Here is a 13,189-nt window from a genome sequence, read left to right as displayed (position 1 = left end):
AAGCTTGGCGAGCCAAGGGAGGCCTCTTTTCTCTAGGATATTTTAGATACACCTCATGTTGCACCTTTAATGCAAATCTAAAATGTTGCATTGTTTTTGTTTTTTTTGAGATTGCTTTATTGTCTACCATGTTAAAATTGTATGTAAGTAATTTCAAATAATGCTTGAAATTAGAATAGTAGTAAGAGTGATAATTGCATTAGCAAGCATTTTATGCACATCTAGAGATGAAGCATGAACTTGACGTTAGACCAATTTAACAATTTCTTTAGATTAGGGTTAAGTTAGATACAAAGCAGGCACAAAATCAGGACACCTAAGCCTAAACCTGGATGTGTGTGTAATATTCATTCCCTAAAGAGATGTACTGTTCTGCAGAGTATAACCCTTCACCATTATCAACCCCTGTGATTAGCAAAGCCTTATGCTATGCGTGATGCTGTATAAATAGCTCATCCTGCATTTGGGCTGATCCGACCCCTAATACCCCGACTTTGTTAACGCTGTCTGCCATCCAGTGAAGAACAGGGGTCGGCCAGACCCCATCCTATGGCTGTGCTTGATTTATTACAGCATTAACCCAAGCCAGATGAGTCAGGGACAGCGTTTGATATCTTTACACCGTAGAAGAACCCAGCTAAAGGTCCTGCGTTTGAGAGAGGGTTGAGTAGGAGGTGTACAGAGAGGGTCAGATATGGAGATTTTTGGAAATGAGAGGGAGCGTGAAATGGGTGTTCAGGATTGTGAATTGGTTACTGAGGACGTTTTACAAGGAGATGAAGATGAGGTTCTTAACACTTTCCTGAGGGACAGTTTAAAGGAACGGGCGGACGGCATGCGCTGCCAGGTGAAGATCACCACACGGCACAACCTACAGCTCCGCATGGCCAACCATACGGCACGAGATGTCGTTGTACGGCTACTTGACCATGGAGAGCGCATCTCAGGAACTGGTATGAGAGCTACCAAAAGTTGCTAAAATGATTTTTCATTAGCATCTGTTAATGGTGACTGAAATGATGATGCAGTGAAAGACCAGATGCTGGACTTGTTGTCTATAGGAACAGTGTGGCTACTGCATTTCAACAGTGAATGTTATGCTACGTAGTACGTACACACCAAACGCGGGGCATTGCGTTACTCGCTCTAGATTACTCGTGGGATTTAACTTTGTGTCATGCAAATTTATCGCTCTAGTTGAATATTTTCAACATGGGCGAAGAGGCGTTCGCATGGCCCCATGCGAGGACGCTTCTGATCGCGTCTTTGCATTGACTTTGTATGTAATCTACTCGCGCAAATCATTGAACTCGCGTCTGGTGTAAACCCACAGTTAGTCTGGTTTCAATGTGTAATTCATGACTTGAGTTTTGTGGATAATTTAAAATGCAGATAAAATACACTAGAGTCCACTATACTGGGTGCTCATGTTTGCAACGCCTCCTGGCAGTTATTTCAGTCATGCAAGATGAATCCACATGAATGGGGAAAGACAAATATCTCGTATATTGTGTGTTAAAATCACAATTTAACAATATATTTCTGACCAACAATTAAACGTCAACTGTACCATAATTTTAGTTTCTTAAGCTTAAAATGCACTAACAATATCTGTCTTTATGTATTGATTAGTGATGCACCGATGTATCGGCCGCCGATATTTATCGGCCGATTTTTGTTGAATTTGAAACCATCGGGATATCGGCAATAGCACAAGAAAGGCCGATACGATTGTTTATTAATTAACTGCATAAAGAAATCCATTATATGTAAAAAATGAGTTAATGTTGTTAATAAAATAAATGCTGAATAGCTAAAACCACCTTTGAAGGTTGTCATGCTGTCTTATTATATTTGTTTTAGCTTAATTTGTGCCTCTCTTAATATGTTGGTCAGTTGAATGTTAATTAGATCCAATCCATGTTTAGTAAAAATAATTTGATGCAGAAATAAGCTAGCTAATAGACCAACTGTATAGTATTGTATACATGTGTTTAGCATCGGTATAAGTTGTCTGTTTAAATCGGTATCGGCCCAAAAAATCCTATCGGTGCACCCCTAGAATTGATGATTGGTTCTTTTAACTGGAAGGCGGGACTTGTTTCATATTGAGCCCTGCATTGTCCCCTATTCTTAGTAATGCTGTCCATGTGACTTTATCATGTTATATCCAATATCTTTTGTATTACTCACATCTGTTTCTTTTCCAAAAAAATAACTTTGCTTTCATTTCAAATAATTTTAAGGTAGTGGGAAGCTACAGATGTCAACATCTACGCTATTTTGTTTAGAGAAATACTCAATTACATCAGTTTTGACTTTTTATATTCTTTGGGAAAATCCATTACGATTTAATTATTGTTGTGTTGACTGTTGCCATGGTAACCACTATGGTCTGCTTCTTGACTCTTGCCTTTTCCTGGACTAAATGGTTTATATGTGCTGCTATGGTGATGTCCTTTTTGTCCATGCCTTTATCCAGACCATTACATGTGTTTCTTTTTAAGGTTATACATTGATTATCTAATTTGGTTGGATTAATAGGACATTTAAATTATGTTAGGAGCCTGTTAATGTTAATGCAATTTTAACGGGAAACCAAAATGTGAATTGTTTTTCAATAGTACCATCTTAGCAAGCAATAGTCGTCTTTTCACCATCTAGGTGAACTGTAGACTAGAGATGCACCGATATTACGTTTTCCACAGATACGATTGTTGCAACCTGATCTCATGGAAATCCGTGTTATAGTCACAGAAAATTGTATCACTTTATCCGTGTCCATGCCACGGAATTTAGCTTTTTTCTGTGACGGGAACACGGATGTCTTTTCTGTGTCACTCCCACGGATTTCTTGTGTCATATTATGCATTGTTTTTTTATTGTTTTTTTCCCGCTATTTTTAAATCATTGTCGCTTGGGTATGGGGTTAGATTTGGGGTTTGAGTTAGGATGTCTAAAAATGTAACAGAAAGTGATTCTAACCCTAAGCGACAATGGTAAGAAAATGGGAAAAAACAATGAGAAAACAATACATAAAATGACACGAGAAATCTGTGGGAGTTACACGGAATAAAATGCTGAATTCCGTGACATGGACACGGATAAAGTGATCAAAACTTTAACACAGATTTTCGTGATATCAGGTTGATTATTAAGACTATGCCGATACCAATGCCGGTAGTTATGTGGTTATATTAAGGGCATTTTCGCATTAGCACTTTTGGTGCGCACCCAGGTTCGATTGATGTCAGAGTTCTGTACATTTGGATGATGGGAACGCTGTCTTCCGAATTCGAGTAAGCACCCGCGAATCGTACTCGAGTCCGCTTAAAAAGGGTGGTCTGGGGTCCGGTTCATGTGAACTCCAGAACGGTTCGCTGCTGATGTGAGCGCAATCGTACCAAATCGCAGAAGTAAGCCGCTGTTAATTACGTATTATTTGGAATGTCCCCACTAAGATACCAAAACAGACGTGTGTGTGTGTGTGTGTGTGTGTGTGTGCACTTACCTTGACAACAAAATGCATAGAATGCTTGCTTGACTTTTGTTTTTATTTTTTTAAACCTCTGGTTTGTTTTCAAAGAAATAATACAGAAACGCACTTGCGTCTGTCTGCCGAAAATATACTAAAGTCGTTTCGACGACAACGGGCTGTCCGCCGACGTCAATTTTTGCGGAGGAATTCAGAAATCATCTCTCTGCTTGCAGTTCGTCAATCACGCTTGTCGTCTTCTCGTTTACAGTGGTTGCCAAGCAACATGAGTACGCGCCAGCTGCAGCTTGATGATGCAAGCATACCGCGGTTCGGATGCAAAAATTATATGTGAACACAGTCCATGGAGGGCATGGGGAGGGGGAGCAATCGAACTCTGGTTCGGACCAGGCAATCACACCAAATGTGAGACCGCCCTAACTTGCATTGAGTAAATTCTGAAGATTACATTTTCTGAATGTTATTCATTCATATAATGACCATAATTGAACTTTAACCTACTGATGTTTCTTTACATTTTCTTTACACAAAGCTCAAATTCATTACATTTCTTGTTCTCTTTTGATTAACAATATATATCAGCCATGATTATCGGCTGTTTTTATCGGCCAATAGTGTGAAAAATAAATTTTATTGACTGATATATCGGGGCATCTCTACTATACCCCAAATATTGTCCGTCTTTAAGTAACCCACTTTTAGCCAAACTAAACTTGAATTTGGTTTAATGTCATTTTTTTGCCGTGATAACTGGCGAGGTGTATAATATTTACAATTTGATTGAACAAAAACCACAGTGATTACCAGGTGTTTGGTTTCATTTATTTATTTTATTATTTCTGGGCTATGGTGAATCAGTCATTTTTATTGTTTTATACTGTTGTCTGATGTCTACTTATGACATTTGCGTTGGCTTTTACATTCAAAAACATCAAAAAGTATATAAGTAATAGCCTATTTTGTATCCTAGTTTTGAGACTGGCTCGAGAAACGCTTTGTTTTGATGGGCTGCCCGCATTCAAGACTTTAAAGTTAACACCCATTGCTATGATTGGAAATAAGTTTTGAGTAGTAAACTAGCTTTCAACTCCTCCTTCATTACATTTGGGGAATCGTTTTGAAAACTTCCAAGGTGGAAAAATGGGAGCTGGAGGGAGTTTTCAAGCGCAAGAGATGATGCACATAATATATAAATGACAATGTGTATGGGTGAAGTAGCAAACAACAAATATTCAAACACGATGTGCATAGAAATGACCATAAACAACAATTAAAATCTTTTTTTTTTTACTTTTCAACGACATGTTTGTTGCTTGGACACTTTATCCAGTTTGCGCCAACTAGTGGGCGGGGATACCGAAGTTTAAAATATTGGCTACACCATTAATAGATTCCAGAACGTGGCGTTTGCTGGGCTTGGTGTGAATAACAGTATATATATATATATATATATATATATATATATATATATATATATATATATATATATATATATATATATATATTTAACAATATTAACATTAAATTAATTCACAGCACCTTTACATTTTCACAGACAGCCCAAATTTTAGCCTAGATGTCTGAGCTGTGTTTGGACGGCTATTAGATGTCTTTTAAACGTAAAATTGAATGCCATGTTAATATTATTGTGTAACGATGAGATGTTTGTTTTTAGATGGCATTGCTTAGTGCATTGGAGAATAGTTGCATGGAGAACCCTCGACGTCAGCCGGGAGTCTTAATCCACACTACCCAGGCAGCTGGGTCTATATTTAGACCTGACTTGTACAAAGACCACAAGCTACAGTCATTCCCTTAGCTGCTGAATACAAGCAGCATGCACACAATAAGGGCAATAACAAATACATTTTGGGTAAACTTAATAAATACAATGAGCTTCAAAAGTAGCAAATAAGAAAGTATAAGCAGTTAGAATGAATTGTACTGTATATGCTATAGAAACTGCAGTACTGTACTGTGTTTAACATGTTATCTGGTCTACAGGACTCTTGGCTTTGAAAGACTCCGTTCACTTATCTCCACTAAAACCATCAGTGACACCCGAGGAGGTGGAGATAGAAGATCTGGAAAACATTCAGGAAAGACAAGAAGATGAGATGAGACCAGATGAGGAGAGGAGAGAGACGCATGCAGAAAATGAAGATGACACCGACAGCCTCACCATTTCTGACACAGCGTATAACCCATGTGCCAGCATGGTGCCAACACCAGTGGAGGAGACCCAGGGTGGGTTAGACGTGCTGTTCCAGAGCCCTGCACGCCTGCTGAAGGAGCTCCATGACGATCCAGAGATGCAGGTGGAGCTTCAGGCCGAACGAGAGCGGGAAGTTGCCAGAGAGGCGCTCCGCCAATCGTTGTGCAACCCGTTAAACGGGCGGCAGCAGGTGCAGGCTTGCCTGCGCAGTGCCGCGCGTCTGCTGGTGATGGTCGCTGGCCTTCTGATGATTTTACTTCCACTCCTCCTCATGCTGCTGGAGTCGGACCTGGACATCTCGTTCTTGCACGACATTCGGCAGACGCCCGAGTTCGAGGAGTTTCACTACGAGTACTACTGCCCTCTGCGACGATGGTTCCTATGCAAACTCGAACTCATAATGGAGCAGCTATGGGGCGAATGAGACACATCACCAGAGAGGAACTTGGAAAGGGGGGCGGGAACGGAATGAAGAAGAGGTTTGCTATCATACATCAAGTTATTTAGGCTCATTCATCGCTGAAAGTTAAGTGAAGCCATACAACAGTTTGAAGATAAGGAGAACTGCTGATGGTGTCGCAGAAATAAAGTAGTTTCAGTCAGCTATATAAAGGGCATTAGCAAAGCACATCTCGCAAAAAAAGAAAAGAAAAATGCATTAAAACATTATACATTTTATCTTTGTTAGTGTAGGCCATCTCGAAATGTTTTTTGCAAATGCTCATACACTAAAAAACATTGTGTTAGTCAGGGTCCAAAATTAACTGTTATTCAACCTGTCAATGCTTTGGAAAATGATCTAGGTATACATCTGTTTTTATTTTATTGTTTGTGTTTTACTGGTCATCATACGAGTGAATATTGACACATATTGTGATTTCCCATATTTTGTTTGTGGCTGTAACACCAGAAATGTGACATCTCTTAAAAGTGGAGTTAAAGGGCCGTTCACATTAACGATAACTATAAAAATACAGTTTTAAAAATCTTTTATATTAAAAACGATGAACAATATCATTGGGATCACTTTCTGAGCGATTTTTACCCAACTGATGAACGATAAACCATTGACAGTCAATCAAATCTATTTGAAAAGACAGATGACACTGTGGAGAAACTCATTGCTGAGGTCCATAACACAAAATGACCTCATGTATCTAGGTGATTCTCACGAAAACTTGGTTTTAAACATGTCAAGCATGAAAATGTAAAAATTGCTTAAATTTACTTTTTTCCCACCAGACATTGAAAAACAAAGTCTGGAGGAAATGGGAACATTAATTTAAAAACTTTTACTTATCATTTAACACTTTTTGTAACATAATTTAAAAAATAGTTCTAAAAAATCTCATTACCGCAACAGTCAGAAAACATCAACACTGACATATTTTCAAAATGACATGACAAACCTGAAAGAACATAATTTGGAGATTCTGCACATGCATTTAAAATCATCAAAGTATTATGCTTCTATTAATTAAATTAACATTTAATAAGCATCTGTTGCGGTAATGATAATCAAAATGTCGTGTAAGCATTCTGACAAGACAATATTTCAAATTAACTGTAAAAAAATTATCTTACCTGGTAGTCATCTTGAAGTAACTGGTCCATGTGCTTGGTCACTCAAAATCAAACTTTATTAAAATTCTGTATGTGTGCTTAAACTGTTCTCAAAAAGTGTTGCGGAGGATGAGAACATCAGGCATGGACACATCATTTTCCTAATTTTTCTTCATTATTATTATACATGAATATTCACTAAATATTTTTTCTGTCATCTAAAGTAGTCTAGCAAAACATCCATTTATTTTTTTTCTTAATATTTTTGTGTTAATTTGATTAAATTACAACATAACGCATGTTCAAACACAGCCGGACACATTTCGATAATGAGAATTTCAGCAGAAAATGAGATAAAATTTCCAATTATAAATTCTTATATCACACATTGTGCAAGGTAGAACACAGTATTGTATTAATTCTGATGCTTTTTAATGTTACTATATTACACATTTTAAGGCTAAAATCATTAGTGCCGTGGTGTTTCAATGGTTTCGTGAGAATCACCCATCTAGTTGCTGTGAAATTCACTACGTAATGCTTTTTATTCTACTACATTGACTACGCCAAAAGGTAATATATTAGATTACACAAACTACTAGATTCATTGTTGAGGAGATCTGCTGGTTATACCCGCTGTGTAAATGCAACAAGAACAGCATATTTACACATTTAATTACATGTGAACAATAAAAAGTGGTTTTATTAAAGAAAATATGCAGTATTAATGCCATTGAAGTTAAATGATGTGCTTAGCGAACAAATTAGCATAAAGTTATTGTTATTGCCCCGTGGTGTGGACGCTAATTTCATTATAGTTCATGTTATAATGTGAACGGCCCTTTAAAACCATAGAACATCACTGTGTCCTTAACTTCCTGAACTTAATAATTCTTAGTATTTTTGTCTTGTTTTAGGTACAAATATCAAATATATGTCTTGATAAGCAAAATTACCTAGGAAAATAAGTCTAGTTTTTAGATCAAAATATCAAATTTGGGTGAATTTGTGCTTAAAACAAGCAAAATAATCTGTCAATGGAATAAAAAAAATCTTGAAATAAGTTTATTTTTTTCTTAAACACTAAATTCAAGAAAAAATGTCTTATCTCATTAGCAGATTTTTACCAAGCCCCTAAGGTGACATTGGAGTAAAAAATTCTAAAGTTTAGTTTCATGTGCTCACGCACACCTTCATGTGGAGAATTTTTTTAAGTTTAGTTTCGTGTGCGCACATCGCGTTTAGTAAACTTTATTTAATTTTGCTCCATGTTCCCTTAGGGGCTCCATAGATTTTTGCGTGTTTTAAACACAAATTTACTTAGATTGGATTTTTTTTGTCTGGAAACTAGACTTATTTTCTTGGGTTGTTTTGCTTATCAAGAAAATACATTTTAATTTAAGAATTTTTGTATATTTGTACTGAAAACCAGACAAAAATACTAAGTAAGAAAGTCATTTTTTGCAGTGTGGACTTTTAGGGCGCACTCACACTATCCAAACCAAACAGCGCTCGGGTGCGTTTGACCCCCAAAGCCTGGTTTGTTTGCATAGTCACGCCGCGGCCGGGTTGCAGAGGTAGGCCGGAGCGCGGTTCACTTGGGCTCAGGCGCGGAAGGCTGTGGTGGATCGCGATTCAATAGGTGAAGACGTCAGCTGCGCGACCACTCACCTTCATCTGTCTCCGTAAAAACCTTTTGATGCGCGCAGCGGGGTTACGTGAATGTCCGAGCTGCGCACGTGACAGATCAACTAAGCAATATGATGACATGTGAGAGGGCTGTCTGTAATCGCGCACCAAACGACTCCGAATAAAAAAACACAGACTTATCATTACGGTGGGTTCCAGTGTTAAGAGAGAGCTTTACTTCCTGCTTTTTTCAAAACAATCGCATCTTAATGACGAAAGCGCGCCTGGACTCGGATCGATAAAAAGTACAGTGTGAGTGCGTGCACCTGAGGGAGTAGGGAGGGGTGACAATCGCGCTGGGGCATGGTTTGGTTTGGATAATGTGAGTGCGCCCTTAAGTGTGCATTTGATGGACACTTTACAATCCCATGCGACCACACGAGCTGTCGTCATTGTCGTCAAATTAAAAAAAGTTAATATAATAGAATAATGCAAATCTACACTGTAAAATAAGTAAGTTATCTGTTTACCTTATAATTTTGAGTTCATTCAACTTAAAAATATTAGTTGACAGAACAATTTTGACCTAACTTTTTTAAATCAACTAATACTTTTTAATTGAATGTACTGAATATTTTAAGGCAACCAGGTAACATACTTTTTAATGATTTAAGAACCAAGAAAAGTATTTCTTATAATTTAATTGTACTGTTAAACAACGCATACGTACCACAGACTGTAAAAATAGATGGACGATGCCCGTTCGCTCTCTTCCATTGGTGAAAAGTGAAGCTGCCAGTGTCCCAATACGGCGCTGACATCTTGGGTCTTGAGTCTGTGCAGTAGCAATTTTGGGACCAGTCCTGCGCAAGGCCCCGCCCTCGCTCTCGCAGAATGCGCATATCACAGCTGTCAATCATGACGTGACACCACCGTTTTTATAGCATTAAATAACTAACTAAAAACAAACTTATTTTAAAAACAAACACTTGAATTTACATCAGCGTGATAAAAACTACAGTAAATGACAGAAACCAGCTTCAGAAAAAAGATAATTGAAGTGTAATTAAATTGTTTAGTTGGTCTCAAGTCCCATTGAATAACATGGGGAGGTGGGGTTTATGACCTATACTGGGACCAGTCACTGGGGGGCGATCGAGACATTTTGGCTTCACTTTTCAGGGCTTGTGCGGGACGCTTGATACATACACTGTAAAAAGTGAAAAGTTAAATCAACTTAAAAAAAAATACTTCAATTGGTAACACATACGTTTTTTCAAATAAAAATGTTCACCTTAAGTGAAACTAAAGTGAATTTTTAAAATGAATTACATGACCAATTAAAGTAGCTTTTTAAGTTGAACCAACTCTTCATTTTTTACAGTGTACATTTTATGATTACATCATAGGTCAAAGGACATATGGGTCACATGACAATAAAACGTGGAGTATGTATTCATACTTCACCCACATATACTGTTATAATGATCAATCAGTAGGTACTTCATCTAATTCGGTACACACTGCTACGCAATTTCGGACGCAGTGGATGTCAGGACCAGAATTGTATTATTTGCTGTGTAAACTATGCATTTTTGCAGGTCCAACTTTTAGGTCAGTTTATTTATTCAACATTGCAAACATTTTTTTGGTGATAATGTAAATTTTGAACCCTGTTGTCAGTTTTAGCACGTAATATGGTTCATTCGATTCATTTCACAATTCTTTTTTATGTTCATCTCATAATGTAGAAGAGGCCAGATAATGATTTTGAGTCCTGCTTCCCTAAATCAAGACTTACTCTACTTTCTTAAAAAAATAGTTTTAGCAAATTCTGACCTCAGATAATTATAACTACTATTGGAATTAATATTTTCTGCATCACACACACGCACGCACGCACGCACGCACAGACACACGCACACACACACACAGATTTAAAGTGAGAGTGAACTATATGTATTAAAACTTAATCTCTTTTATAAATTTTATACATTTTTATGTAGTGCTTGCAGTTACTTATATTTTTCATCTATGTTGTCTGATTTAAACTGATAGAGGGGCAGAGGAGTGAAATATTTTTGTTATTAGCAACAATTTATCTAAAAAACTGTGCTGTGGTTTTTTACATTGAATAGCACAAAATGTAAAAATATTTTTTTTCCAGATTTTTAGATGTCATTTGAGGTTAACAGGCTATGAGAGGATGGTAAAGTAATACATTTGACATGGTTTTATTTGACTGATTTCTATTATTTCGCAACATACATCACCTATACATGAACACAATGAATAAGAAATCCAAAAGATACAGTGTTTCTGTAAAGACTACGGCACGCAGCTTTGACCACAACCACATTCAAATGCAGATTTAATATATGGCTACTTGTGATTTAAATTTAAAGTGATGTCACATAATTTGCCGAGATCATAGCTAAAGGGCTACTGACAAGTTTTTGTCAAATTGTATCATGCTCATAAATAAACACATATTTATTACATAACAACAAGTGGCACTCTCAGGTACGTAAGTCAATTATTGAAGGACTTTTAAAAGCAGTTTATTTTCTAATAAAACAAATCTAAACAAATTAATGCATACTATTATACACATGTATTTACATTATCTTGCTGTTGTGTGTTATTCATCGCTCATTGTGATAAATATTCATTCATGCAGTGTCCTGTTGTGTCTGTATATCATTTTAATATTACATAAAATATGTACATTAATCAAAATTTAAATAACAACACTACACGTCCTACATCAAAAGACTTCTTCCATTGTTGGTTACAGTATATATTACATTTCTAAATTATTATGAATACATTCAACGTTTGTTTGGTTATTATTATTAATTCTCTTATTACAAACATGACCAGTCAGAATTGTAGATACATAAATGAGTTTTGTAATCAAATTCGTATAAATTCCTTAACAAAAAAGTTTTAGGGTTAATCAGAGCTTTGCCTTTTATGTAAAAATAGTAATAACAGATTTTGTGTATCCAGACTTTTGACTGGTACCATATACATCTCCATACAAGTGTAAGTTAATGCATACAATGTCCTGTTAGTCTCCTTAAGTTGCATACTTGACTACATACGGTCTGTAAATACAATGCAATTAATAATAATTGAGTTTATTCTGTGAAGGTTTCTCTGTATTTTCAGCTCAGGATGGAGTCATTTTAATGATGGCTAATAATATAAATACACCGCTTATGCTTTGTTCTGCTGTGAACGTCATAGATATTGTAATATTACACATCACATTTGTGAAAAAACTTGCGTAGTGGTAGATTGTCATGCTTTGTGCTTTAATGTATTATCATGATCGACATGGAGACAAATTCAATCAAACTGCTTATCACAAACAGTTGATAGCTGATACCTTTCATTTTAAAAACATTTAAAACATATACAGTATTTGAGTGATAGACTTTAATCATTATTGGGTTTAATTTTATTAATGTAATAATAACAGGTTGATTGAATTTGGGCATTAATCTAAACATCTCTTCTTGTAATAATGTAGTGTGGCAAAATATAGAAGTCCTTCCAGAGCTTTAATTGGTCAGGGTGTAAAAATATTTCATATTTTTCATGCACTTAAATATGCTGTGTTATTGTTTTTAGCCTTGCCATGCTGTTGCATGATAAAACATCAATGTCACCCTTTAATGATGAGGGGGGTGTTGTGGTTTTCATTTATTTATTCTCTAGCCTGATATATTTATTATAATTTTATTTTCACTCTAACATGATTTAATATAATCTTAACATATCAACAACATACAATTTAACAATTTCTTCAATGATACTAAATGTTTCAATGAAACGTCAAATTTTGTTTCTTTCAAGAACGTGTCTGGGTAATATTTTACATCAATTACACTTTGGTGTTGAAATACGTCCATCTCTTTGAAAGACAGCAAAGAGTAATGAATTGCCCTGTGATTAAAATCAGGCAGTTTTAGTCTGTTTGCTCCGATTCTTGTCATGCACATTAAGATTTTCATTTAAGATAAGCGCTTTGTGGGAATAAACCCGGATGATTTACACATGACCAAACATAGAAACAACCCAAAGCCCTTTAAGAATTACTGTAAAACACTGATAACTGTACTTGATAAGAAATTATGCAAATGAAGAGAAGAAAATGCTTGTCTTTTTGTTTATCTTAAAGTTGTCCTTCTTTTTGACGTTAGATCAGTTAGGCCTAGATCAGATATAGATGTGTGTTTGGTTTGCATGTTTAGCCGCTTTTAAAATGTTTTGGTTCG

At 36.2% G+C, this 13,189-nt stretch overlaps 1 protein-coding gene across 3 annotated transcripts in view; it reads left to right on the top strand.

The window, feature by feature from the left end:
• The window catches only part of frmd3 (FERM domain containing 3), a 51,980-nt gene extending 45,295 nt beyond the window's left edge, over positions 1 to 6,685 (top strand). For all 3 annotated transcript variants that reach the window (XM_055168047.2, XM_073867513.1, XM_055168049.2), the window contains one exon: positions 5,501 to 6,685. In XM_055168047.2, the coding sequence (XP_055024022.2) occupies positions 5,501 to 6,135 (635 nt within the window). In that variant the 3' untranslated portion in view covers positions 6,136 to 6,685. The remainder of the gene's footprint in view (positions 1 to 5,500) is intronic.
• The last annotated feature ends 6,504 nt before the right edge of the window (positions 6,686 to 13,189 follow it).

Source organism: Misgurnus anguillicaudatus, chromosome 5 (genome assembly GCF_027580225.2).
Source record: "Misgurnus anguillicaudatus chromosome 5, ASM2758022v2, whole genome shotgun sequence".
NCBI classification, from domain to species: Eukaryota; Metazoa; Chordata; class Actinopteri; order Cypriniformes; family Cobitidae; genus Misgurnus; species Misgurnus anguillicaudatus.
The sequence above is the reverse complement of the archived record's forward strand: the minus strand, read 5'-3'. Positions and strand labels throughout refer to the sequence as shown.